General features: G+C 45.6%; 3 protein-coding genes and 2 long non-coding RNA genes across 11 annotated transcripts in view; 2 read left to right on the top strand and 3 right to left on the bottom strand.

The window, feature by feature from the left end:
- The window catches only part of Mid1 (calcium-permeable channel component Mid1), a 32,018-nt gene extending 30,679 nt beyond the window's left edge, over window positions 1–1,339 (top strand). Inside the window, exon 4 of the mRNA XM_076391368.1 lies at window positions 540–1,339. Within this exon, the coding sequence (XP_076247483.1) occupies window positions 540–1,339 (800 nt within the window). The remainder of the gene's footprint in view (window positions 1–539) is intronic.
- A 10,452-nt stretch (window positions 1,340–11,791) lies between these two features.
- On the bottom strand, window positions 11,792–16,082 carry Phr6-4 ((6-4)-photolyase). 4 transcript variants are annotated; one of them, XM_076391371.1, is made up of 10 exons: window positions 15,711–16,080; window positions 15,345–15,596; window positions 14,934–15,118; window positions 14,063–14,292; window positions 13,475–13,705; window positions 13,297–13,395; window positions 12,967–13,118; window positions 12,577–12,743; window positions 12,477–12,503; window positions 11,792–12,395 (listed from the first exon to the last, which is right to left on the bottom strand). In XM_076391371.1, exons 1-10 carry the CDS (start codon window positions 15,920–15,922, stop codon window positions 12,184–12,186), a joined length of 1,767 nt encoding a protein of 588 aa, XP_076247486.1. In that variant the 5' UTR covers window positions 15,923–16,080; the 3' UTR covers window positions 11,792–12,183. The 4 variants fall into 4 exon arrangements, with proteins under 4 accessions (XP_076247486.1, XP_076247484.1, XP_076247485.1 ...); XM_076391369.1 differs by having other exon boundaries at window positions 12,577–12,779; window positions 15,711–16,075; XM_076391370.1 differs by having other exon boundaries at window positions 12,577–12,779; window positions 13,297–13,437; window positions 13,538–13,705; window positions 15,711–16,074.
- Window positions 16,083–16,149: 67 nt separating this feature from the next.
- LOC143186956 (uncharacterized) lies at window positions 16,150–19,688 on the bottom strand. 3 transcript variants are annotated; one of them, XR_013003124.1, is made up of 3 exons: window positions 19,335–19,688; window positions 19,100–19,207; window positions 16,150–16,755 (listed from the first exon to the last, which is right to left on the bottom strand). It is a non-coding gene; the product is annotated as an uncharacterized LOC143186956 (long non-coding RNA). The 3 variants fall into 3 exon arrangements; XR_013003123.1 differs by having other exon boundaries at window positions 19,100–19,261; XR_013003122.1 differs by having other exon boundaries at window positions 19,100–19,688.
- Window positions 17,366–19,150, top strand: LOC143186957 (uncharacterized). Of its 2 annotated transcripts, XR_013003126.1 has the most exons (4): window positions 17,642–17,690; window positions 17,795–17,970; window positions 18,713–18,922; window positions 19,011–19,150. It is a non-coding gene; the product is annotated as an uncharacterized LOC143186957 (long non-coding RNA). The 2 variants fall into 2 exon arrangements; XR_013003125.1 differs by lacking the exon at window positions 17,795–17,970 and having other exon boundaries at window positions 17,366–17,690.
- Window positions 19,689–23,128: 3,440 nt separating the features above from the next.
- On the bottom strand, window positions 23,129–26,214 carry LOC143186955 (uncharacterized). Its single transcript, XM_076390847.1, has 4 exons — window positions 25,752–26,214; window positions 24,704–25,555; window positions 24,497–24,628; window positions 23,129–24,406 (listed from the first exon to the last, which is right to left on the bottom strand). Exons 1-4 carry the CDS (start codon window positions 26,101–26,103, stop codon window positions 23,130–23,132), a joined length of 2,613 nt encoding a protein of 870 aa, XP_076246962.1. The 5' UTR covers window positions 26,104–26,214; the 3' UTR covers window position 23,129.
- Between the last annotated feature and the right edge of the window lie 907 nt (window positions 26,215–27,121).

Consider the following 27,121-nt stretch of genomic DNA (forward strand, 5'->3'; position numbering starts at 1 on the left):
TACCCTTTGGTCCGCTATGAAACGCTTCGGGACGCGAAAAGAATTTGGCTTGAGGAAATTCAAGCTCCTCACTGATTTCTTTCCTCATGTTACCTCACGAAACGAGGATCAATGCTCTGGCATAATTACCGCGTGACACAAAACGAAATTTGTCTTTAAAAATCATTTCGGGTTATCTGTTCTTGCAACACGAACAAATCTAATTTGCCTTGGTCCGACTGTAACGCTACGCGACCGCCAAGCGTGTCCAGACCGCGAGGATGATCCATTATTATTCAGCCCGAGTCCGCGGCTCGATGCTCGACGCGACTTCCAAGCGCTCCCGCGAGAGCGAGCCTGCCCCCAGTAATCGTAAATACCAAGCAAACTCTGATTAATTCTCGACAGTCGTAAGCAAACAACTCGATATTACCAGAGTTCGCATTCGATGCGGTTATCCCTTCTGCCCCGAAGAATCTACAGTCTAGAATAATTTAGATAGTTTAGGAGGTTGTTAGATCACCCTCCAGGTCCTACAATGACATGGTTCTTTGGTCCAGGTGGCCAGTACCCACAGCCTGGGTCCACGGAGAGCAACCTCGACGACCAGGGGGACGAGTCTTCGACCATGTCCTCGACGAGCCTAGTGCAGCTTCAACAGGGGGCGTCGCTGTGCGGAAGTGGCGGCGTCGGCTCGATGCCGAGCGTCTCCTCTTCCGCTCGCTCGTTGATCCTGCCGCAACTCCTCTGGCTGTGCTCGTTGCTGACCAGCCTCCTCGACATCCTTCGGACGATGTTCTGGGTCCCTCGAGCTCTCGCTCGGCTGGTCACGGTGCTCTGCGGTGGGTCGGGGGCTGAGAAAAGGGGTCAGCTGCTGGCCTGGCTGCACCGTCGCTCCTGCAGAGTAAGTTACTTCGACGCGCGTCACGGTGCGAGGTGGCTGCTCGAGAAGTGGGTGATGGTCGAGCGCCGGTGCCGAGGCTGGTGGTGCTGGTGCTGGTGGTGGTGGAGGTGGCGGAGAACGTCGGGCGGTCGTGAGAAGGTCCGAGCTCGGTGGAGTCCTGGCCGTTGGATCGACTTCCGCTCGACGCCTCGCGACTGGGTCCGCCACTGGACGCGACGTTTCGGCGAGTTCGCGGTGAAGTGGCGATGGTGGTGGTGGTGGTTGTACCGATGGTGGAGGTCGCGGAGGATGAGGAGAGGATCCATGGATCTGGGGGGCGGGAAGGGTCGGGCGAGGGCGCCCCGAGGGTTGAGAGACCGAAGGAGAAGGAAGAGGTCTGAGGATTGGGGGGACGCGTGGCACTCGCTGCTGAGACGACGACACTTCAGACTGTCCTCGAGGAAGGACCCGCCATAGGAGCGCCGAGAGGAGGCGCAGCAGCGTGACACGCAGGTTTTTTCTATTTGGTAGCCAGAGATCCAGCGAAGAGGACTCTGGCACCTTCCGTGATTCTACGCCCTCGTAGGGCCGAGGATGAGAGCGCGTGTAAGAGAGAGGGTTGAAGCGTCGCGAGTTGGTAGAAGATCGAGAAGCAGTGGAGAAGGCGATAGAGAAGGGTGGAAGGAGAGGGATTTTGAGAAGGGGAAGAGAAGACGAATATTTGGACATCGAAGACGAGGGAAACGCTCCAGACAAGTCGAAGACACGAAACGAAGGAACCGTAACGTCTATGGCGAATAATAATGATTACAATAATAGAATAATAATTAATAAATTAAATTAATAATGATGATAACAATGATAACGATCTGATGATGATTATGATAATGAAGATAATGATGACGACGAGGCAGGTGTTGACGATGACGGTGATGATGAAGAGTAATGAATAAATAATAGTTACCGAATAATAATAATGAATAATGAAATAAATAATAAATAAATAACAATTAAATAATGAAGTAATGATGGAGAAAACGATAAAGTAATGTTAACGTAAACGATAGAATGATTATGATATAACTATTATTATACATTCGACGCGAGACACGCATAAACATACAGCACACATATACGTACACAGTACACAGAGATAGTAATTACTGCGAAAGGAATTATTAGAAGCGCGAACGAGCGAATGGAAGGGATGAATGAGACGCGAACAGGGGGTGAGAAAGGATTAGGGTGACTGACGAACACGATACACACCAGAAAAAAGCACACGTTCACGTATAAGGCATTAATTATTAACGTTAAAAACACACACACAAACACACACATACACACGCAGCGACAAGACACATACACACACAAGAGACGTAGGTAAATAGTCTTTCGGTCGTGAGGGAGAAACGAGGGGAAGAATGGATTTTAAGAGAGCGATTCGAGCAGCGAATTGACAAGACAGAAAATGGCACGCGAATAAATAAAACACGACGTTATCGAGGTATAATATGTGTTCGTTTAGACATTACAATAATTAAATAACTATCGTATTAACATAGACACGTAACGATACGACTAAACGAGAGCAAGTGTGAGGGAGAGGTAGAGAGAGAATGGAGTGGAGCGAATGGCGAGCGCAAGAAAAATGTGAAATCGAATAGGGAAACGTTTGATCGCGAGACGTAAAACCGTAGGGAGCTAACGGATTTTTTTTATCGAGAAAATAGTCCAAAGAAGTGCCGCGGAAATAGCGGCGTAAAAAAGTTTTCCTTTCCAATACCCCCCTCCCAGCAGTCGCCGTGGCTTCGACTTCGCGAAACGAGATTTCTCCCGAGGAACTAAAGAAAATTACCACTTCCCCTTTTCCACACGTACAAACACACACACCCTGTCGCGGAACTATTAGTCCTCCCTCTGTCACCGACGGTATACGATTAATATTCATCTTCAGGAAAAAGTATAATGGCTGCTTGTTCTCATCCCCTCTTTACCACGCTCTTCATCGTTCAAGGTCTACCTAAGCAACCCCCCTAACAACGCTAATTCCACGTCTCGAGCATCCAACGCGTCAGCCAAGGAGATGCTCGAGGGAAGATTTCCCCTCGAGGCGACTACAGGGAAGGCCTTCCAAGTCGATTCTTTCTCTGACCCGATTTTAGTGCTTCGAAGCTCGTTCAACGATGGAACGACTCGCGAGTAAAACGTGTGAAGACCGAGGGAAGCATTCGAAACTGTTTCACACCGAGGACCGGAAGCCAGACGAACTCAAGAACCGAGGAATCGTTAACGTCGCGCTCGTTGCAAACGTCAGACAAATATCTCCAGCGACGGGCAACGCGGCCTAATTACGGACGTGGGGCATCCACTGCGATCGTAACTTCGCGATCGACTTCGATTCTTCTCGAAGTGTGCAACCCCTTCTCTCCGAGGGTGAAGCTACGACAGTACGGAAATAGCGTGAACGAACGAAGGTTCTAAAATCGTTGCGCACAAATAGGGGCATTCGCGAGGGGCGTGGGAGATCGAAGAATAGAATTAGAGTATCGAGGGCGAGGAGTGGGAAAGGGAACGAAAGAAGAACGAAGCCACGAGGCCACTGCGGGAGGAGGAAGGGGGTGAAAGCAGCGAAGAGAGAACTGGAGGACCGTAGTCGTCGTAATTGCAGGAAATCGCGTACAGGAAGCGAGCAGGCGTGTCCTACACACACGTACACGCGTGCACGCGTGCACAGGTGCGCGTGTACGTGCATACACATACACACGCGCGCGTTTACACAGAGGGCACACGTGGAGAGGGAAAGAGAGGAGCGCGGTACACCGCGTGTGCTTTAATTACGTTGTTAAACATTGTCCAATTCATAATTGTTACTAATTTACATTTGTAAGAGGAGGGAAAGAGATAGAGAGAAAGGAGAATGTATGCGTGAGTGCGTGGGTGCGTGAGGACAGGAGACACGTGATGATGGCTAGCATGGCTAGCTGGTTGGTCGAGGAGGAAACCATATAAATATTATAAATATATAAATACTATAATTAAACATTGTAAACGAAGCTGGCGTGGAGGGGAGAGGGGAACGAAGAAGGACGAATGGAACGAACTTGAGTCCGCAGGTTCGCGCAATTATATGTAAATATGTGTACGCGCGCACACGTAAAACGTACATATACCCAGCCGCGTATGAATGCAATTAGGGGAAGAGGACGTGACGATGCGCGCCTGTGTCGAGGGTCCTCGATATCGGCGATTTTTGACTGACCGTTGCGAGCGTCGAAGACAACGAGAGAAAAGAGAATGTGTAAATGTGCGTGGATCAATTGGTATCGTGAATCCAGGGAATCATGGTAACAACACTTAGAAGAATGCGCGCGGCTCGTAGCGATCGGACATCGACGAAGCTGCAACTCGCGAGTGGACTTCCGGTTCCGCGAGCGAGGGACGTCGAAACGCACAAATCCAAGACGCCGTTACCGAACAAAGCGGCCTTTGGTGAACGCTGGCCAGAGCAATAACTTGGAACGGCTCGCGACGTTTCAGAAAAGGCTGACTCGATCCCTGAAATCGAGGACAGGAAACTGAGGAGAATGACACACATATGTCAGACAGTTACGAGCCGTAGACGCACTCTTCGCGTGCACTATTGCTCTATGATCCATTTCCAATTTCTCGTCTCCGTGACTCCTTATTGAGAGACTTTCTCGTATAGTCCTATTATTTTATGCCCCACGTGTTTCATTATATCCAGATTCCGGAGCGATAGGGCACAGGACGAGTCGAGAGGAAAACTCGCAACGCCCGGAGGAGACGCGAACATCGAGGCTACGTGATCGATCTCCCCGCGAACAATCCCCGTTTACGTTTCAGTCTCGTTCTCTGTTTCCCCCGCAGCGTGAAACGCGAGAAACACGAGTCCCGTCAGAGTTTATTCGCGAAGTCTTAGAGCGACGATAAAGCGCGAAATTTTTCGGAATCTATCGAATCCCCTGGCGCATCGCCCCTGCGGGATCCATTCCTCCGGCCGTTTCTCCTCGCTTCCTGTCGGCTCGAGGCGTTCTCGTTTTCTTCGTCGATCACGCCGCTCGACTTCCGATCGGTTTCTCTCGCGTCGCCTTGGATGATCGAGGGACGACGCGAGCCTGGGTCGCGCTCGTGGGTCGTTTCGCTCGTTCGTTCGTTCGCCTAGAAAATGATAAGCAATGTTCTTGGACCATTAACGAAAACGAAAAGGGCTGACGGAGTAATAAAAATCTAGGTATAAAGAAAATGAACTCGAGGGTCGCGACAGTGAACACCTTTCTACCCCAGAAACGCGAGATTCTTTTTTGGGACAAACAATCACGTTTCGCGAAAACAAGTCGCGTCTCGCGGACCTTCTGCCCGCGATCAAGCGCAGAACGAGTAGCTTCTTCCGGTGGCTCGATCGTCGTCTCTTTCTCGACACTCTCCGCTTCCTCTCGAGCCCTTCTTCACCCTTCGCGATTTCGACCTGATCGATACACACGCGTTCCCTGTCCCGCTCTTTCACAAGGAATTCTCAATCGCGAATCAATAACGGTCGTCACGCCCATTCTCGTTATCGCGACGTGAAGCGCTTCCGCGAGTCGAACGCGCTCGATTATTTTCGCCAGCCGCTTCTGGCTTTGATCCTTTCACCTTTTACGATTGTTGCTGAAAAATTAATTTCGTCCCCGTCCCCCCTCCGGCCATACTTCGTCCACTTTTCCCAGTTCTTTTCTCGTATCGCCACGGGGCTGACGATTCGACGGTAACTGCGACCCCAGAAATCTGCGCCCGCAATTCGAGCACGCTGCTCGTAAAAGAGAATTAAGGAATCCCACGCAACCTTCGTAACTAACCCATTCTGGCTTCCATCCCCCTCTCTCTTCTCTCTTTTGCTCTCTCTACTTGCCGCAGGATTTTCAGGTTCGTCCTTTGAACGCTTATCGCTGTGTTAAATAATTCTTTTCTCTTATGGTAGTGGTAGAAATTGTGGTCGAAGCTGGATAAGAGAAACGTAAGTAAGAGAAATTAATTAACGTTCTGAATACATGTGGGCGAATTCCTGAGCACCGACGATTATGATTCTCGGTGTTTCATTGTCGATTCGGAACTAACTTTTCCCAAGTTCGCCTTTTAATTGCAACTGAAGCCTGATCGATAAGCGTCCGAGAGCGTGGGAGTTTTCTTGCATAGACGTCTCGCGAAAATCCTCGCTCGTTCCTTCGCCACGCAAACGACACGCGAGGGTAGCTCTGCCGTACTTTTCTCGGGTCTGCCGCCCTCCCGGATGCGCGATACGTTACACGCGAGAATGCGATAAAAAGGGAGCAGAAGGGTGGTAGAAAAGAGGAGAAATAGGAGCCAAGAGAAGCCGCCACGAGAAAAAAATATATCCTTCCCGCTGGGTAGCTCCGATATTTCAAGAAAAGCAGCAGCAAGTGTTCGTTCCACCGTCCAGCGGCTCCACGAAGTCACCAGACTTTTCCTGCTTCTCGTCTCGCCACTCTGCTTCTCCCATTTGCGAGCCGAGCTCGCGAGGCTGGCCTCGTGGAGGTCTGCTCTGCGAGCGTAACAAAAGGTGAAACAAAAAGGACAATCGCGCGATAAATTCCGAGAGGTCATGGGAGAGGGACCATTTCGCGACGGTCGGAAAGCTGGCCTGGAGGAATCGTAGGAAAGGAAAAGGAGACGGCAGCAGGCTGTCGGCCGAAGGGGAAGTTTCGAGGAGGAGAGCTTGAAGCGTTGCTTGGGTTTCGCTGGAAGCTGCCGCGAACAGAGGGGCGGGAATGGGTGAGAGAGTGAGAATCCTGGCAGAGAGGAGCACAGAGAACGAGAGAGCGAGAGAAAGAGAGAGAGAGAGAGAGAGAGAGAGAGAGCGAGAGAGAGAGAGAGAAAGACGAGAGAGTGTGTGTGTGGGCGCGAGAGAGAGAGAGGCGAGAAGACCAGACTACGTATTGATCTCACAAGTCTCCCAACGTACAGCGTCCGCATAAAACAGGCCACCGTCGCCGACGTAGACGTCGTCGTCGTCGTTGACGGTCCTCGTTCCCTTCGTTCTTTCGCAACTTTCTGATTCAACTCGCTCTTCGCATCTGGAATCACTTCGAAGGGTTAAACAACAGTCAGCCCCGTGGAGCGCTGAAATTCGTTGGGTTGTTCTAACGACCTCCTCGAGCGCATAGCTGGGAAGGAGGCAGAAGCAGAGCAATCTGAAATTTAATTTCTCGGAAGCTTTGCCCACGCGAAGAGCCGCGAGCTTTCGCGAAATCCCGCGCTTAATAAAGCTTACGTGCCGGGAGACAACATTGATTTCTCAATGGAGGCTCCATTAAGGGAGGAATTCGTTGCACGCGGGCCAACAGATACGATCGCTCGCCAGAAGCTGCTTTCCTCTTCGCTCTTAACGCGCAGTCGATGAAAATCATCCAGCGATCCCCCGAGCGCTCGATCGCCTCGGCAATCCTTGGTTCGACTACTGAACGCAGTAGTCGAGGTCCGTCACTGGTCAGACGAGGCGGAGAAGCGCCTTCGTTTCTTTTTTTTTCTTTCTGTCTCCTTCCATCGAGCATCACGAATAGCCGCGTGAAAGAGGTTTTACTGTTCTGGGGTCCCTGCAGGTGTAACTGCAGATAGGTGGTCCACTATCCCCTCAATCGATCGGGAATCGAAGATCGACCGGAAGTCTGTGGCGGTAACACACGATGGGAGCGAAACGCGTCAGGGAGGATAACGGGTGCGATGGGTGTGGGTGCGTGTGAATGCGTGTGGGCGAAGTAACGAGAGTAAGAGAAAGAGAGCGAGAGAGAGAGAGAGAGAGAGTTACAAGAGCCACTGCCTTAGCGACAGCAGGATCCGTGCTAGAAACAAGGCCTTAGAAAGTAACAAACCAGAAACATAATTAGAATTAAGTAAGTCTGTTGTTGTTAAACGAAAAGAAAAATGAAAGAAAAACGATAAAACGGTACTTAGAGGACGACTCGGGAGGCGAACGATGTTGACGTATTGTAAAACTAATTAGCCGTTGTATTTAAGCGCGTAACGTATAAATATTATACTTAACCCCTCGTGCCCGCAATTTAAGTAGGCGTCTTAACGCGTAGAGTTTTACGTAGGATTACTTAAACGTCGCTTGTCAAACGTCGCAAAACGAAGAGAGTGACAAACCACGGGGGAGAGGCAACACGAAAAGAGAGACAGGAGAGAGAAGAGTCAAGCTGCGAGGAAGGAGAAATAGAAGGGAAAAGAAAGGAAACGGAGGGTCGCTTCTGCCGCGAGTGCCGGTATTCGCGAGATTCTTCGACCTTTCTCCTTTGACTTTGTTTTCTGCTCTTGCCTTAACGATACACAAAACGGGATGAAGGGAGAGAGAGAGAGAGAGAGAGAGAGAGAGAGAGAGAGAGAGAGAGCGAGAGGGACGCAGATGAACAGAACAGGCGCGCTGATCCTTCGCGATCAGAAAGGGTGAGAAGGGACGATTGATCGACGGATGTGAGAGATCTTCGATGGCGCGCCACAAAACACACACACTTAAAAAACTACGACTTTGAAATCCGATGTTAGCGTAGCGTACGTACCGTAAGCTGTCGACATTTATACTATGAACTATGAAGTAAAAATTGTAGCGATCATTGTGAACATAGTTAATAGTATAGATTAGTTAACCGCACTAATTGTACCGACAAATGGAGTACATTTAATTATATAAAGAAAAAAAAAATAATCGTCGAGGTCTCGTTCAGTGACGCGTACGTTTTCAGTGGCCGTTTAATGACCGCGTTAGGTGAACGAACAAATTCTATTCGAGAGGGAGGAAACGAGACAGAGTTGGGGAGGGAGAGAAAGAAAAGGGGGGCAAAGCGAAATTTTTCTCGACCACTCCGTACTCTCGAATCCGTTGTTACGCGAAACAGAAACCCGGCGAGCGAAGATTTCAAGACTTTCGCGCGACGAAAGCACACGGGGGATAACAAGTAAATTTTCAAGAAACATTCGCGCATTACTTCGAACTTCTCTCGCAGAAGGCGGGCTCCGCGGGCTGAATAGCGCGCTTCTCCGAAATCCGCGGCGGACAGTGCCAACAGGGTCGCGATCCCGCTAGGAAAGTCGCGGGAAGACCACCCTCGTCACCCCTTGCATCCCTCACCGTCATTTTCTTCTTCCACCATTCTTCCTTCCGTCCTGCCGCAGAGTTCCGGTAACCCTTAAAATTTATTGCGACGCCGCGTCGTTCGAGCCAACTTTTCCGCGTTTTTAATCGCGTCGTTCCGCGGAAGAAACGGGGGATCCAATCTCGTCGTTCCGTCGAAATAAGAATCCGATCGAAGGCTCGGCCAGAATTAGCATACGCGTCGCGTAACGCGGAAGGCTCGCAGGGGTGACGCTGTTCCGCGAGCAAAGTAGCGACTTCGTTGAACGGCGGGGAAAGTTCGATCGAGCGAACGCGGAAACGCGATAACGCAGAGTGGAAACGTAGGATACGATATGTAATTGGCAGGTATGACAACGGCTGCTCCTCCTCCACCGCGAAGCACATGCACTTACGTGTCGTCAATTTACAAACGCGGCTCGCTGGGGATTGTTAATTAATTAGGTTATCGATCCGATCGAGTTACCTCGAGCCGATTCGAGGCCTCGCCCGTTTCTAGGAGCTGCACCCAAGCGTCGTCAGCGTCGTCTATGCACGTGACCCCACACATGGGACGTGCGTGCATGCACGCGGGAACACGTGCCGCGGGGAGCACTTTCTCCCTAGCCGAGGATCGAATCGATTCGATCGCCTTTGACGTCGACGCTTTCGCAACCGATTCGACTCGGCTCGAAACTTCAGCATCCCATCCGCGCTCGTTCCTGAGCGGTACGTCTCGATCTCTAAAGGAGCGAGGAAGGGGGAAGCGCGAGGAAAGAGGCGAAGGTTTGTCGGAGCTCGAATTGGATGGGATTCACCGGAAAATTAAAGCTCCGTCGAGGTTCGCGGGTCGAGTGAACGAGCTCGCGAGCAAGAGACTCTAACTCACCCCCGTCCCCCTACCCTTCGATATCGTTTTTATCCACAATCATCGAGTCCCTGTATTACCGCGAATCCAAGCCTCCTCCTCCGCTCCTCCTTTCTTCCCATCTTTTCTTCTCCTCGAGGAGTTTCTCCCTTTCCGATCCAACCCGCTCTCGCTCTTTCCAGCCCCCGGCCTTCGTTAGTCGACTTAATCAAACTTCCAGCTTTCGACTTTCGAATGCCGCGTAACACGCGGTTAGACTTATAATTGGATGATAATAGCTGGCTCTGCGCTTCGTGGATTAGAAGGGGGGAAAGGGGAGAGAAACCTCGTGGTGTTTCTTTCTAGGGAAGGCAATCGCGTGCTTCCCCCGAAAATGAAACGTACCTCTGAACCTCTATTGTCAATTCTGTCACGATCGGGACGCAGGATCGTGCGCCTCGTTCCCTCGAAATCTAGGAATCCCAGCAGCATCGCGAATTTATGTACGACATTTACGATAACCCCGACATTTCGCGGCAGCCCTGGCATTCACGGTATTCGCGAAAACAAACGGCAACCACCGCGAACGGATGCACGAGCCGCGACGATGCTTTTGCACGTGTACAGGCTGTTCCAAAGTGGGCGGCACGGCCATGTTTCATTGCGTTTATTGATATTATTTAAATCATCGAGTCGCCGACACGGTGATACCTGGATGATCATCTGCCCATCGTGCCCAGCGCAGCTTAACTTCTGTGATCTAACGGGAACAGGTGTTTTCTGCGTGGCAGTAGCCGTTGGCGTGTAATCTGGAGCGACGGTAGAATGTAAAATAAACTTATCTTTGCGATGGGCTCTCCATTCCTCCACTGCTCGTTTTCGTTCACCTTCGTTCACCTTTCCGCCTTCCACTTCTGCCGGTGCCCTTAATCGTACGATTCCGAGAGTATTCGGGAAGCCGATCATTGATCACCGACGCCGCCACGCATTTCGGAGATTCGCCAGCGCGACAGCACCGAGGCTCGCGAATTTTTGATCCTTGCATCGTAAGAACAATGCACCACGAGACATATAAGCGTTTATAAAGACAGACACACAAGACGCGAAAGAAGAAAATAATAAATTAATAAATCTATAATTTAAGAGCGAGCGTGTGAACGAGAGAGAGTGTGTGTGTGTGTGAGAGAGAGAGAGAGAGAGAGAACGAGAGAGAAAGAAAGAGCGAGAGAGAGAGAGAGAGAGAGAGAGAGAGAGGAAGAGTGGAGAATTACAGTGTGAAAAAATGCGAAACGCGCGAATGAGAGACAGAGAGACTGCGTGTCTGTGCGTGAATGCGTGGGTGCGTGCGATGCAAGAAAGAGAAAAAGGTAGCTTGCAAAAGAGAAACATTAGAGTTCCGTCTTTGAGTGTTGGAGAACGTTCATTTGTAATTGTTTAAATCTAACGAGAAATGTACTGTAAAACTATAAGTACTATAGGCACTAAAAATATATCATTTGTTGACATGAAAAAAAAATAAAAGAAAACCCAAGTGACGTAACGTTTTTATCCGCTACGATGCGCACGATCGTAACCGCGTGCACGTTATCGCGACAGATGGATGTCGTAAAAAGTTTCCCTTTTCCTTCGATGGCAAACGACGAAATAAACTACGAACTAAATCCTAGAAGGTTTGTTATCCAGGTGATAGGGGCGGCGAACTTCTTTCTTTTTTTTTTCCGAAGTCAATATTACCGATTTATTCTCACACGTTTCGGCGTAATTTAATTAATTAGAAAACTTGAGCCGAGACACGTTGAACTTTGTTTCCCTGATTTCCCCCTCCCTTTGACGATAGATCGATAATACGATGGAACGCTTTACATGGTAAGTAAATAAGGTATCGTTCGCCGGTAAATGGTAGGCGTGGGTGTAGCCAGCGTCTCGAAGATCGCATTAAAAAATAATCGTCAGACAGGTTTACATGAAAAATCTATTTATGACGCACGCGTTTTATGTACAGCGACAAGAATATAAAGTGCGCGTCATTCTATGTATCTTTTATCTCAAAAATAGACGTTGCTCATCTCGTCCCGCGGCACACGCTTTCGTCAAACGTTTTCGTTGCAACGACTCTCACCTCCGCTTAAAAATACTTTCTTGAACGTTCATCGTATCGGATTGATCCGAAGGCTAGGCGATTGATAACGCAATCTGTTCCTGAGTAGAGAAGATGGATCCGTGGTGACTTTCGAACGATCACGTGATAAAGAACGCGAATAAATAATCATAAACTACACAAACACGCGAATGAATCGAGATTTCGTTTCCTTGAGTTGTCGCGTTATTGCCCCTACTGTGCCGTCGCTATTGATGTTGATGATGATGCTGATGTTGATGTTGGTGCTGATGTTGATGCTGATGTCGGTGCTGATGCTGATGAGGAAGCTGCTGCTGCTGCGATGTCTTATTCAGAGCTTCCAGTTTCGGTTGACTCTTCGGCGACAATGAGAGCTGTTTCTTCTTCTTCTCCTCTTCGCTTTCTTTCACGGTTGGCGGCGGCAACACGTTCAGTAAACCTTAAACGAAAATTGCTCCCGCTTGGTGGAGGTTCGTTAAACGGAAGCGACGAATAAACTAAGGAGAATTGCGTTACTTACCGACTGTTTCTCCTTTAATCGAGGCTCCTGCAACAGTAGAAAGATATTCTCGTAACAGTTTCAAATACTTTTCGAACGAAACACAGATTAAAACACTTACCATTTCCACGGTACTTGTTCAGCTGCTGATAGACCTGTCTCATCCTCTCGATGTTGATGCTGGAGCTTTTCTTGTGGTTCACCATCGGTAGCGAATAGTCCTTGCCAATGATACACTTGGCAGTCTGCTGCACGCTGATCGGCGCGTTCCACGGCTCGTGGATGTACCTCGTGGGGAAATATTTCAAAACCGGCAAGTATCGTCTGGTGTCAGAAGAGAATACAAAGAAAGAACACAACACGGAGTCATCTATTTTCATTAGGTATCAATCGGGCACGATCGCGGGCGGATTAAACGTTCCTCGCACGTTCAATCTCGCCTCTACGATCGGACAATGTTTGCGCAGCGCTCGAGTGGTCTAAATTCGTTTGGTGTCTAGATTAATGTTACCTGATGTAGTCGCCATTGGGATCCGCCTTCCTGCCGAATTTCACCGGACAGTAACAGTGGAAGAACTGCTGGAAAAATGAGCTGCACGACAGCCACATCCACATCCCCGCGTTCACTGACCAATCGGCGTCAAGGAGAAGCTCGTCGAACACCTTTGTAACAAGCAAAAAGATTCTCTTACAATTCTGCTTGATTATCGAAGAGAAACGGCTGGTAATCTCGATAGAAAAGAAGAAAAGGGAAGTAAGAAGACGTTAGTCAACCGATTGATTCGCGAGAGTATTACACCTAATGCTAATTGAAATGCCAAAGAGCAACCTGACATTTTACCTTCATCCCTTCCTCCCAAGAGATCCAAAGGTCGCCTCTGGTCAAGAAACAAGCGACAGCGTGCCAAGCCATTTGATGGATCCAACCTTCCTCCCTTAGCTGCGTCATGATCGCGTCTATCCATGGGAACCCCGTTTGGCCCTGTTCATCAAACGTCTTCGTCATTCTAGAAACCTACCACATTCACCACTCGAGATCGTTGATCCCGAGCGATGAAACGATTTCTCTTCAGTTCCCTCACGTTTGCCCACTTGGCCAGCGCCTCGACGTTCTTGTCCCAGGGAATCTGCACGCAAATTGGGTTCCCCTGCATGCGATCGAAATTCGGGTTCTTCGTGGCCGCGCAATAAAAGAACTCGCGCCACAAAAGTTGTCCGTGCAGTGACAGCGGCGGGACAGCCTTCTTTATCTGCAACGCAGATCACGGCGATATTTCTCACGAATTCATAAATTCCTCGATCTCAACTCGCGCGAGAAATAAGAAGACTTCAGGGTACGCGTCTAGGCACTTCTGAAGAGCAACTATAGTGCACACAGTTTGAGGATACTTCAAGAACTCTAGCAAGTAAGTATCGCGAAGATCGCGTACCCTTAGGGTCAGCCTTTTCACGCCACAAGCTGATGTCTATAGTCTTCAACATTGCGCAATATTCCAGCAGACGTGAGAAGTTCGTGGACCATATCGCGAGGAATAGGAGACTAGGTCGGCTTCTTCTTTCTCCTCGACAGAGTAGCGAAACGAGGTCCGCGATTCAGAGCATTGTACCTTTTTGTAGAGATCGGTGAGCTGGTAATAAAAGAGCCTGGTGCTCAGGCAGCCGAATCGCAAATAGGGCGAGAGACCTGTTTGACTGGGCAACAGGGATTGTGGAGTCATTTTCGGCCTGCCGAAGCTGGCCACCCAGGCCTTCCTCTCGAGATGTCGGTCCAGCCTAGCCAAGGCTTCGCTCTCACCCCCGACCCACACAGGTGGTAGAAGCCCCTCCGTGTCGAAGCCTGTCAACAATTGGAATATAAGTTACTCCTCTCCACGGAAGAGATTTCCTCCTCCAGTTTATTCCCCGCTACCCTCCTTCTTCTCCCTCTCCACGGTCACACTGAACTGCGACTGCGATTAATTTGCTTCGACATTTTACGATCGTGCCTGCTGCTTCTCCTCCGGTTATACTCGCCGCCGTAAAAGCACTTTCGTGTCGAGTAATAAGCTGCTGCGCCTAGCGCGGGCTCGCGATCATACAAAGACGCCCTTCTACAGGGTGATCCTCTCGTTTGGGGACTCAAAGACAGTGCTGCCACAAAAATATTGCAGTGAAAATTAAAGAGGAGCTAAGGGGGGCTAGGGGAGACTACAGCCCTGGGCCTCATCCTTTAAAGGGTCTTGTTTCTTCATAAAAAATATTTCTATTCTATCGTTTTATTTAAAAGCTATATCTAGTGTGGAGCTCCCATTGATTCCCAGTCAAGAAATGCACAATAGAATTGTAACCCAAATGTTGTGATTGTTTTTGAGTCCCCAAGTGAGAGGATCACCCTGTATATTTTTAGGTGGAAGCATAGGTAGAGTAGGTAAATGGCAGAATTGGAATTGTCACCAAAAGGTGTAAAGAAACAGCCTGGAAAGCGAATCGGATACTTGCCGAGTTCCTCCAGCGTCGGCACACCATAATGATCATCGTGGTCCTCTTTCAAGGGAGTATAAGCCGAGCCTATACAGGCGGGGGTGACAGTGGGCACCGGGGGTTCCGGGGAGTCCATGCTGGCGATGACACTTTGAAACTCATGATATGTCAGCGGTGACTTCCCTCCATTTTTCTCGATAATCCTGAAACAAGGAACGATGGAGCTCCTGCCTCTGGGTTCGTCTAATTCCCTTCTTCCTGAACGAAAGTACAGTGCAGCGTTTGAACGAAGAGAATTCGAACCCACTAAAACGATGCTTGCAATATTCAAATAGATAGCTTTCTGGAAAGCGTCAGACTGCGTTGCAAACATCGAGGGGAAAGAAAAGCTCGCCTGGACGCGGGTAGGACATAGGTGTTTGGACTCACTCGTCCAACTTGTAGAGAGTGTGCGAGACCCTTTGGACCACCGAGATACCAAGCTCCTTACAGAGTGCCGAGATGTTATGGTCCCTGACGCGGCCGAAGGGTTCTGGGTCCTCCTCGAAGGTCAGATCTGTGGTGCCCCATTCTTTGAACAGCTTCGGCAGGGCGTCCGCCGGCTGACCTCGTATCACGAACAGTCTGGAGTTCAGTTTCCTCAGGGAACAGTCAAGGTCCTCGAGGCACTGCAGCAGAAACCTGGAGGAAATAAGAAGGAAGTCCCCTTAAAATATGTTGCATAGAATGTGCAGCGGCTGTGTACAGGCCACGTGATCGATCGGGGCCGATCGATACCGGAAGCGAGCCGCTCACCTCCATTTATTGATGCCGACGTTGGTGCTTCCGGCGAACCAAGGGTCCAGCACAAAGACGCAGCGAAACGTGGTGGCCCCGGCGAGACCCTCTCTCAGTGACGGATTGTCGTGCAACCGAAGACCTTTGCGAAACCAATGAACCATGTGTTTCCCGCCGTCGCCACGTAACGCCGCTTCCGGGTTTATCTCGCTGTTCCGACTGCCCGTCATAGTCACCTCCGCTTCTCGTTCCGGTTCCTTCGGTCCCCTTTGCCCCCTTCTTCCCTTCCTCCCTTTCGCGTCGGCCCTCTCTCGATATAATCGCGTTCGCCCCGTTCAATTGGGAGAGTGCATTTTCGACGAATCGATCGTCTCTCTTTCTTTTCTCCTACCCCCTCCTTGGATCTCTTGGTTCGCCCCCCTCGTCCCTCCTTTCGTTTCCTCAACTCCCTGTCTCTGTTCGTCCCTCTCTCCCAAGGGAGAGACGATTTCGTCGGGGAATACGTCTCCTGGTGGATTCTGCTCGAATCACGACCTTGGACGAATAGTACCCTCAGCCTCCAAGTACCGTCATCCTGACGAATCGATTCTGCCGAGCGGAGAGCCGCTTTTTAGGTCATCAAGGTCGGGACCGAGCTCGATCGATCTACTATTCTCTCGATTGAATCTTTTCGCTGTTTGTATGGAAAAGAAAAGAAGAACTCGTGTCTCTCGAGGATCGCCTGTCGATGATTCGTATCGCGCGCGACTACGTCCTCTGAACCGACACACTCGGATACGTTCCCCGGTTCTTCGACAGTCTTGGAACTTCGGACAAGAATTGTCGATTTCTCAATCTCTTTTCTACCGTCCCGGAGATCGCTAATAATTTATAGCCGCGCACGCGATACTTTTCCGAGCAACCGAGTGCGTTTATTTACAGCGAGAAAGGGGAAGAAGAAGACCGACGCTGAGGCCAACGTCTGACTTACTCCTGGGCGATTCTACTTAGCGCGTTACTGTACTACACATATGCTAACAGACGGCTGACAAGTTACGGGCCACTCCACTGCGCTCATCGTATTCTAAACAAAAACAGTTTCTATTTATATTTTGGGACCAGTCTGGGGCTTGGGTCCACTCCCAGACTACTCATTCTCACAAAAGTATCAGAGCGATTTCAAGAATCTGTGTTCAAGAAATCCTATTAAATCCATTGAATAGAAATGCGGTATCGATGCGCAAAGGCGTATTTATTTTTTATTCTACGAATGATATCAGCAGAATTACTAGGGCCACGCAGGAATATATCGCAGTATAAAACACGTCGACGAACAATACGCGCTTCCAAAGGCGATTTTTATTTTCGTCCAACTTCGTTAGCTGCAGATTAATTCCAGGTCGATTCACGTAACCACCATTCACTCCCTATTATGCCCGAATATAGACACGTGTTATATAATTATACGATTATAATACCGGTGGGTTTCTCGAAACGCGAAATCTGCCCACCAGCTCAGCTCCTTTATCGTTAATCGTAAATCTAGTCGTTCTTCTCTTTAGCGTTCAAAAAAACGATTGTTCAAATTTCTCGCTAGTCGGTGCAGCGCATCAGTTGCGCCAACCAAATCGCCGCAACTTCGGCGAGTCGCTGCGCGAGAAAAAGAAGAGGGAATGTGATTTTTCGATCGTATATGCAGCTTTTATTTATTCCACACGCTGCTCCTGCATTTTCCTCGAATCCTGTAATACTGTTCTACTCTCTAACTTCCTGCTGCGAGTGTGACAGAGTCAAAAAGTTCGCCTGTCGCTCGCCGCGAGTTTACCGCTTGTTTACTTAACCTAGTATGCACGCTCCACTGACTCGAGTAACTCGAAGATAATTCGTTGCGACCGCTGCTTCGGCTTGTTAATCATCCAAAGAATATGCATTTCGAGCGAACTGCTTTACCAGAATCAACGGAAGAAATAATCGGTATGCGAGGACGTTTACAGGAAGCATCGACAATAATGAAACGGGGTAAGTTGGCGCCGAAATGGAAATAAAATATTTCGAATTAGGTAAGTCCCTCGAATATTCTAATTAACTAATTAGCTCATATTATCATTCATGTTCGTTTCCAGCGAATGAACAGAGAAGAGGACATAGAGTATCTTTACGTTTATTTGGACTCTGTCGCGGTTTGTTAAACACCCTGTACCGAGCGCGCTAAAGATGGCGACCGAAAGCACGAATCATTTCGAAACGAAACATGTTACGAAGGGAATCGATATCGTTACGTATCTGGCAATGGATGTATGTTAGTGGAACACAGTTTTATACACTTTTCGTGATTGCACCGCGTGTCTTCTCGACATGTTATGCGACTTACGATGCTGCGATAAAAATCGGCAACGTCAGCATCATCGTGTAACACGTCGATGGAACGATCAAACTCCGCGCCTCGAGGGCTCGCGCCGATATGAACTCGCTTTCGTAATTGTTCCGCGGGGATAATGAGTTTCCGCGATGGAAAGATCCGGTATTCGAGCGGTCTAGTTCGCACTTGAGCAGCCTCGTTAGGTATTGCAGGCACAATACGCGAATTAGAGTATCAGCTAATTGTACTGCGCAGCGTGAATTATAGTGGAAACGAGCTGATACAACGCTAAGACATGGGCGCGACGCGCTGTCGCGCTGACATAATCCTCTCTTTTCTTTTGATAGATCGTGACGTAACTGTTACAACTCGGTGCACTTCTTGATCGTCGTTCTGCCGATAAAACAGCGTTGCGCGACGTCGTCGGTTCCTAATAATTCACTGTTTTCTCTCATGTGCTGAAGGCTCGTTTACTCGACCTTATTAATCTATATGTTTGCGTGTTGTTGTTCCACGTGACGATTAACGAATGCACCTACGTACGTTCCGCGTAAACTTGAATGAAATGAGAGCGTAACGAGGAGCTAGATTTATTAGATCTTCAAAAAAAATTAGGAGAGAGTAAAACAGTTTATTATAGAGGGTTGGAAAACAGATTTTATAGAAATATTGGTATTTTCAGCTCGCTGTTTTCCTTGCTTCACCTACGTGGACCACGATTCTTCACAACCGCGAGATATAAACTACGCGAGTCACGTAAACGAGCCGTTAGATCGATGGGTTGAAGAATCATAAGGCAGGGGATGGATATGTATCGAATGTGAATGAGCCCCGTGACGAAGATAAAGCGACTGTTTGTGAGGGTAAAGCGAATGTCATCAATCCCCAAAAAGTAAGCTTTTGTAAATATTTACTCACGTAGTAACTTTCTTACAGTCGCGACTTAAGTGTCATCTGGCATTATCCCTTTTTTTGCGTAGGAGACGTAATATCCCCGATGACAACGTTATGGATCGGTCAAATTATTGAAGATAAACTTCAGAAGCCGATGAAACAACAGGCACTCTACCTACGTAATTGTGTGCGATTCTACGGCAGAAGATCGGCAAGAACATGTGCACCTCGGAGCTGGATCTTATCGTCGACGTTGTTACCGATTCCTGGCAAGAACGAACCCCTGAATTGCACAATCGCATTGAAACAGTCGAAGATACCTCGAGAGACTTCGCGACTATCCAAGTTACCAACCAAGCAGATTAGCACTCCAGCCGTATCAATGTCATGTATTTGCAAGAAATACTTACAATCGTTTGCAAACGTTGACATTATATCTTAATGCGATACCGCTCTATCTTTCGTTGTTGATGCACCGGACACAAACCTTATCGTAACTCGGGAAAGCGATTTTGCACGCGTACATGCACGCGTGCGCACGCACACAGACACACAGTAGCACCACACGATTCGATCTTCCGCGAATGTGTTTCACAAATACTTGCTATTCACTACACAGCGATTAGAGTGCAGGTCGCTCTGCTATACGGTGTCTAAACGCGCACGTCACGCGTCACAGTCTCGAGGAAAACCGTCTCCCGGCGAGGATTTGACTTTTTCAAGAAGGTAAAAAGATTGCTAGAATTCGCGGTGGAAAACGCGGCGCGCAGAAGGAACAGTCGGTTGCATATGCGAACGTAGAACTTAAAACGAAGCATAGAGAAGGAGAGGCAGCGCGTAAGAGCAAGGGGGAGGCCGAGCCACGCCGAGTGCAACGTGACCGCGGCACCGCGTACCTTCCAATTGGCCAACTTGATCACGTGGTTCCTCGGTCACGTTGCATTCGCCGTGTTTCTATCCCCTGTCCCATGCGCCTCTCCCTCATACTTCCTCTCACTTCCTCTTTCGCTTTTCAACCATTTGCTTCTCTTCCTCGCTCTGTGACTCCCTTTTTCGCCTCTACTCGCCTTCGCGTTTCTTTATTATAACACATTGTGAACGGTTCAATATTGACTCGGTCAGGACACCTTTTTTCTATATTACTTTCTCCTAAAGTTTAGTCAACTGCAGCCTGTTTTTTACACGAATTTTATTCCCGTGAGATATTTTTTATCATTATTGACCTTCTCAAAGCTTTCCAATTTTGTCTTATTCAAACGATTTCGCAACAACTTGTGTGTACAGAATTTAGGTGATGCTAAGTCGAGCTACAGAGAATGGGATTTCTTGTATGAAATGTTATAGTAGGAAATGCGTTCTAATGCTGCAAGTATAACTATGACCGAGTTTTTCTTTGCGAAAGTGTCAAGTGTTGTGATAGAATTTCTCGCGTGAGATCGATTCGTGAGCGTTTACTTTTATCGTAGGAAAGCGTATTATGGGATCCACGGTGAACGTAAATGTAACGGGAAAACTAGCGGATAGAGAAAGTATTACACATAGTATTACTATTATAGCTTCTTACACGATTACTATGAAATGCTCCAAGCTGTCTCGATTATTTTCGCGGGCTGAAAGTTGAAGGATCCTCGCGGCCAAAGTAGCTGACGAAAATTGTAATCGCGAGATTGTATTGGTAGCGTATTTGAACACGGAAACGATATGCTATACGAGTCCCACACCAGGATATTTACCTCTGCAATACCCTTGACCGAATTGTCGCGCGCATACGCATTAGCATTTTTTCAGCTGTGCGCTATAGATCAGTGATGTAACTCAATGTAGCTGACTGAGCGTTAACACATCGATCATGGACTCAAAAGTTCTACGATCGAGCAATGTCTCCGAACGGTCAGCTAGTCCTTGCTGTCTTACCTACATCATAGACTCTGGTTACGTTGCAGGCGAAATAGTGTGCAGTCACAACGTAACCACAGCCTTAGTCTTGTAATCGCGAGGTCGTTCGCTGCGTAAGCACATGACGGAGAAATGCTTGGTAGAATAATTACGTTTGTTTATTAATTTTCACATATAAAACGCACCAGGGAGAGCATCGCATCGACACACTCGTGTTGATTCACCCCGGTCACTCCCGATACATTCTTTACATATCGCAAACCGTGCAACGTATATAAAAATGACTTTTTTCATCCTTTCTTTCTATTAAATTCATCTCGTGCGATAATATTACACTTTAATTCACTTTTCCGACCTCGAACTTAGAACTATCGTGTCTCGTCATCCTTGGACGATACGTAAAGTAATCGAGGCTACTTTGTAGTCAATCTATAAGTAAATATTTTCTCTATACATTCATACAGTTTATAGTTTTTCTTATTTTTTTTTGTCGTTCAAGTTCATAGACTGTTTCCGCTAGAATCTCGCGAGTAACGCGCATTGTTAGTACGATTATTCGTGTAAGTCGTATTCTAGCACTTAACTTTCCTCTCGGAACTTTTTAAATATTATGAACATACGTTTGTTTAAAACGTACATATTTAACTAGCATGTTCATATAAAAAAAGTGAAAGACTATCACTATTGACGGAGGCTAGAAATAAGTCTAACAAGCCGTAAAGTCTGACGCTAGTCGTAGCTATTATCAGGTTGCTTTTAGGCGATAGACACCTGCGCTCGTGGAGTCCTTTCGGTATAGAAAGGTGAGAAAAGGTAATTGCACTCTCGACCCACGACCTTTCAGATTTTCGTCGTTCGTCAGAGACTAAATCTGTAACTCCGTCAACGCTATTTCATTTCTTCACGACTATAAACGTATAATCTATATATATTTATATATATTTAAATAACAATTAGTAGACTCCACACGTTCCAAGTCGAACGAGAAATATAGTATATAATATGGCTATGGTGTTTCGTTTTCTTCGTATATTGCCAACGAATCTTGATAATAATTGCGGTGGAAATTTCAATTAATATCAACCGCTATATCATCTTCAAAATGTTAAAGTACAATTTCAAAAATAAAAAATTTGAAAGAGTTTCAATTATTCTTTATGAGCATTACAAGAAGGAAGTTTAGTTTTCTCTGTTAAAATCCAAGTATAAAATGTATATTTTAAAAAATTGCCCGATTAATAATGCAAAAGAAAGTGAAGTAAAATGAGAAAAACTATAGAAATATGATGATGAAGCACGTGGACCATGAACTTACAAGGAATGGTCAAAAAACAAAGTCGCTTTTAATTTTAAAAGATACGAAAAAGACTGAAAGTGTGTCGTAGGTCCATAATGCGAGGTTGTTTGGTAAAAAAATATACTTGTCTATGATATTCGATTGCAAATCGAAAACACTACGAGATTTCAACATTTGAATAGACAAGAAGCGATTATATAATTTATTACCGTTATACCTGAATTTGTTTACACCCGCTATCTTTTTTCGTATTATACTTAGTTCGTTCGATGGTAATATGGTAATCAAGGCCGCTGTAAATAACACGACACACAAAAAATGTCCCTTTGGAACATGTTTTACTATTTCTTTGATTGTACTTTCGTAACAATCAATGCAGACGGAGATTAAGAGAAAAACATAAAACCATTCAATTGCAAGTACGTTCATTTTGTTTAATTATACAAGGAAGAAATGTATAGTATCAAAATGACCCTACTTTCTTTAGACACAATAATAAAATACTGTTGCATTTTTTGTTCGTGTTTAAACGTAATGATTTTTTTAAAGCTATAATTTTAATCTCAAGAATGATAGTATCTTTCATATAACAATCAATACTATGTAGTAAACATAGAAAGTAAAGAGACTGAAGTAACGAAAGTGCTTATAGAATACGTCGTACTCTGAAATAATTATTAGTCGAAATGTTAATCATTTCACTTACGTCTCAATTAAATGTGTGCGCTGATTACCAATATCAGAAAGGTAAATCAAATCGAGAAATATTGCGAAATATGTTTATACATACGTACGGTAAACATTTTTTCTATAACGCATCGATATCTCTTATTCTTTTTCACGGCCGCATTAATATATCCAGGTACGTATTTGATACCACGCAAATAATTCGATTAAGATACGTAAAATATTTTACAAGAAGCAATTCAAACCTTCTTTTTTTTACAATTTATAGGAACATCCATTTGGAGGGTTCGCAGTTCAGGTGCAGCATAATGCAGTGTATTTTACTTTATTTTACTCGCTTTGGAGGCCTGCCGCGTTTCTTGACCTCAGTATTCACAGTGTGACTGAGAACCGATGATTTGGCAGTATGGGAGTCTGCCTTTTGTACATTTTTCCCAACACTTAATTTGTACAAGTCTAACTCGATTGTTTCGTTTTCAAATGCCTTTCTCGATCGTCTAGTTCGACCAGCTATTCTCTCCATTTCGTCAAACTTTGCTTGCAATCTCTGTGCCAGCTCAAAGTCTTCTTTCTCCTGTATAACTAATCTCTCCATTCGTTCCTGCTCTTTAATTATCTCCTCGTCTGAAAGAACACCTTTTTCTCTGCTTGCTTCCAAGTCTGTAGTGTTATTGTTTTCCGAAATACACTCCTGCATTTCATTGCAGGACTCGGACGAATTGTAATTGTTACTGTCCTCGACCTCGTACATGTTTTGCTCGCTATTTATGGAAGAACTGTTTTTGTGTCTTAACTTGCGCGTAGGTCGCCTTAAACTTACAGAGGCATCACTTTTCTCAGAACTCTCCGTACTGGATTGCTTCGCTCGACATACCCTTCGCTGTTTCGATTTCGCTAATGCGACGCCAGTAAGCTTAACTCTATTTTTTTTCTGTATTGCAATGGGAACATCGTCTGTAATTTTGAATTCCAGATCCTGCTTCTTGAACAGCCTCTTCCTTGAGCTTCTTTTTACGATTATCTCTGATTCCGAATTTAAGGAGGATATTCTATTCGTAGCTCTCTTGCCTGCATCCGTTTTCCTCTTCTTTATTCTTTCCGCAATGTTCTCTGTCATCACAGTGTCCTCCGTTTGCATCTCGAATACATCGTCGCATGGTGAACTCATTTTTATCGAAGCAGACGAGGATGTTGAATCTCTAGTTTCAGTTTCATCTACATATTTTGCAGCGGCTGCCGTTCTAGCATCCTTTTTAACCCATAAGTTTCTCTGTCGTTTAGATTTACACACCATACCGTTTCTTACATGTGGTTTCCAAGATTTTTGCAACTTTTCAATATTCATATGCTCGTCCAATGTTAATCTTTTGCTAACTTTTGTACCATTGATTATTTTGTTTACGCTCTTTGCATAATTTTTATTTGAATCGAACGATATTTGGGAATCGAAATTAAGCTTACGTATACTATCATGAGTTTGAGATTTTGTCATCTTACTAGAGATGATTTGTGGCTGATTGTAGGATGTTGATGGTTTCTGTTCAACTCCTTCCATACTTTCCTTGTATGCTTCCTTTTCCTTAGGGGTCTGTCTTGTTTTCCCTACAAATTAAAAAGAAGGTTTTAATATCTGTTCAAAGAGATACTGAAATATTCGATTTTTAATAAAATTATTGAGTAGAATGAACCCACCTCGGAATGCACTCCACGAACATCCGATGATTCGCTTTAAATGCGCTTGAGATGGGGGTTTGGGTATAACATTGGATATCCTTTTAAGTATAGGAACAACTCTAATTAATTTTGGATCTATTTGTCTACCATCTGTAATACAATACATTATAATTATTTGAACAACAAAAATTTAAAACATACCACAGTATGAAAGTATGATTTAACCTGAGGAAATTTTTAAGGGTGTTCTTGGCATGGCTTTAATAGGTTTAAAATGATGAATCTCTTGATTGATGCTATCATGGCTTCCTGCACTTTCTGCACTTCCCATTCTTTCATCATCATCCCCTAAAGTTGTGCACACTTCCACTCCCAAACTTTTCTTTTTACTGTTTACAACATCACTTGGTACATGCAATTCCTCTTTACTCTGAGTACCATATATTTTCGATAAGGATGTCCCAGGCTCCACTGTACAATTTGATGCATGAGGTTCCAACATTTTTACTTGATGCTTCAAGGTTCTTGCAATAGTATTATATACAGGCACTGATTTCTGGCAACAAAACTTAGTCATAGTGTCATTACATTCGCTAGGCAAATCACTCTTTACACTAGAAACATATCTCTCTGCTCTATGCTTAGATATTAACGCAATATTTGATCTTCTCAATCCTGATCCATCCTGATAATTAGAAGGGGCTTCTTGTTCACATTCTGCATTATGAGATTCTGTTCTGCACGGATTCACCTCAGACATGGCAGCAATATTAAATTTTGATGTTTGAAAAGAGCTATTGGATGCAGTAGGAAGATCATTATAATAGTTACAGACTTCTTTGTGCTTTTCTGTAATTTGCTTCTTTGCTAAAGACTTTGCAAGTAACTGATCCTGAGCCAACTGAGCCAGCTGATGCTGTTGCTCTTCCTCTCGAATTTTACGAATCAAAGCCTCACTTGCCATTTCTTCTGCCTTTCTTTGAGACCGTATTTCTTCCTCAGCCATTTGGAGTTGTACTTCATACTCCCTTCGAATTTCTCCAGCCACACTGAGTATTTTATTAGTTGTGGAGAAGTCTACACAAAAAACACATAAATATAAAAAGTGAAAATAGTGTTACTAGAAAAATCTTTATTAAAATAAACGATTCTTTCGTATTACTTCATGTATGCAAACGCATGTATGCTATACGTGTGTACACATACGCATCTGTGTGTACACTTTTACAGAGGTTATGTTACGTTTGTTTATCTCGTTTCGTAGAAAACTCACCAGGACCCAATTCGATGTCCCTGTCGTCGCCGTTATACTTATCCTCGATTTCTTTTGGGAATTTAGTCTGGATGATTTCCCACAGACCGTTATTCACTAAAGTTTCGGTCTTCGTCGCTGTACGTAGCCAAGAACCGACTCGTATTCTACAAAGAGGACAGCTCAGGCTATTGTGTTCGAAAGTACCTTTCAGACATCTTAAACACAAGTTGTGTGTACACGGTAACGTAACGGGTTCGATCAGAATACTGCGGCACACTGGACATATTAAATCTCGAAGACTGATCTCAGCTGTTGGTCGTGACAAAGAAATATCAAACAATTTTGACGTTCGCTTCAAATACGTCGCCATCTTGCCAGCATTCTTCAAAGAAACACGACATCCACTGTCACCATCAATGATTGTCGTACAACCGGCTCAAAAAATTCATTCCCTACTACTACCGATGCATGAAAGCCATGGTAGCGCCCCCACGAAATCATTGTCTTCGAATATTTTATTTATTTATATATTTCTCTGTAGAATAAGGGTACATAATATGTATAGAGTAATTGTAACATGCTGTTCAATGAATTCAACTCATAAAACTTGTTTGTTTATTGTTAAAATACCATTTAAATAATTTGCTCAAACATGGAGAGTGGAACACTATACCGCCTAGAGGCTCATGAATTAAGGCCTGATTTAAAATATGCAAGAACTAAAAAACTTATTTATTTATTGATTTATATATAATTTGAGAATGTAAAAGCATCCTATGACCTATAGAATTCATTTTACAACAATATTGAGCAGCAAAATTGTTTACTTATGGCTAAAATAAACTTTAAGCATTTAAATTTTACAAGTAATGCTAAGTCTTGTTTATTTATTTATTTATTTATTGACAAACGAGCATTCAGAGTTCTTCTTGAGCCATAATAATTTATTATACAACAATCTTGAACACAAACATTCTGTAGTTAATGCCAGAAAACTGCTTTTGTAAATTCCCTTCGAAAAAATATTTTAAATCACAAGAAAGCAATTAACAAACAATATTAATATAAAAAATCATTCAGAATATGCAAGAGAAAAGGCAAAAGCATCAAACATATGAATAAATAAGCTAATAATAACATAATTGAGATCCTAAATAATTTTAAGGGCACCGATCCCTAAAGATACGGCCCTTAAGAAAAGATACTAGCGACAACTTCGCCATCTAGCGGCGGTCCGCAAACTAATACTTCTCATAAGGATCGTATCATCGGGTGCCGGGGCCCCTTGAATAAATTTTTTAAATCATTAAAAAACCAATTAACGGATAATATTATTATAGTAAATTATACATAATAATGCCCCTATTTCTAAGCAGTAGTAAATAGGT

The sequence above is a fragment of the Calliopsis andreniformis genome, unplaced genomic scaffold, assembly GCF_051401765.1.
Source record: "Calliopsis andreniformis isolate RMS-2024a unplaced genomic scaffold, iyCalAndr_principal scaffold0022, whole genome shotgun sequence".
In the NCBI taxonomy this organism is placed as follows: domain Eukaryota; kingdom Metazoa; phylum Arthropoda; class Insecta; order Hymenoptera; family Andrenidae; genus Calliopsis; species Calliopsis andreniformis.

Excerpts from the sequence above, each read along its gene's own strand:
- Phr6-4 (XM_076391369.1), bottom strand. The coding sequence starts at position 15,922 with ATGACGGGCAGTCGGAACAGCGAGATAAACCCGGAAGCGGCGTTACGT. Across the intron at positions 14,293-14,933 it reads GCCGACGCTGGAGGAACTCG|GCTTCGACACGGAGGGGCTT; the intron begins GCAAGTATCCGA and ends AATTGTTGACAG. Across the intron at positions 12,504-12,576 it reads GAACAAGTACCGTGGAAATG|GAGCCTCGATTAAAGGAGAA; the intron begins GTAAGTGTTTTA and ends CTACTGTTGCAG.
- LOC143186955 (XM_076390847.1), bottom strand. The coding sequence starts at position 26,103 with ATGGCGACGTATTTGAAGCGAACGTCAAAATTGTTTGATATTTCTTTG. Across the intron at positions 24,629-24,703 it reads ACCCTTAAAAATTTCCTCAG|ATGGTAGACAAATAGATCCA; the intron begins GTTAAATCATAC and ends ATTGTATTACAG. Across the intron at positions 24,407-24,496 it reads TTCGTGGAGTGCATTCCGAG|GGAAAACAAGACAGACCCCT; the intron begins GTGGGTTCATTC and ends TTTAATTTGTAG.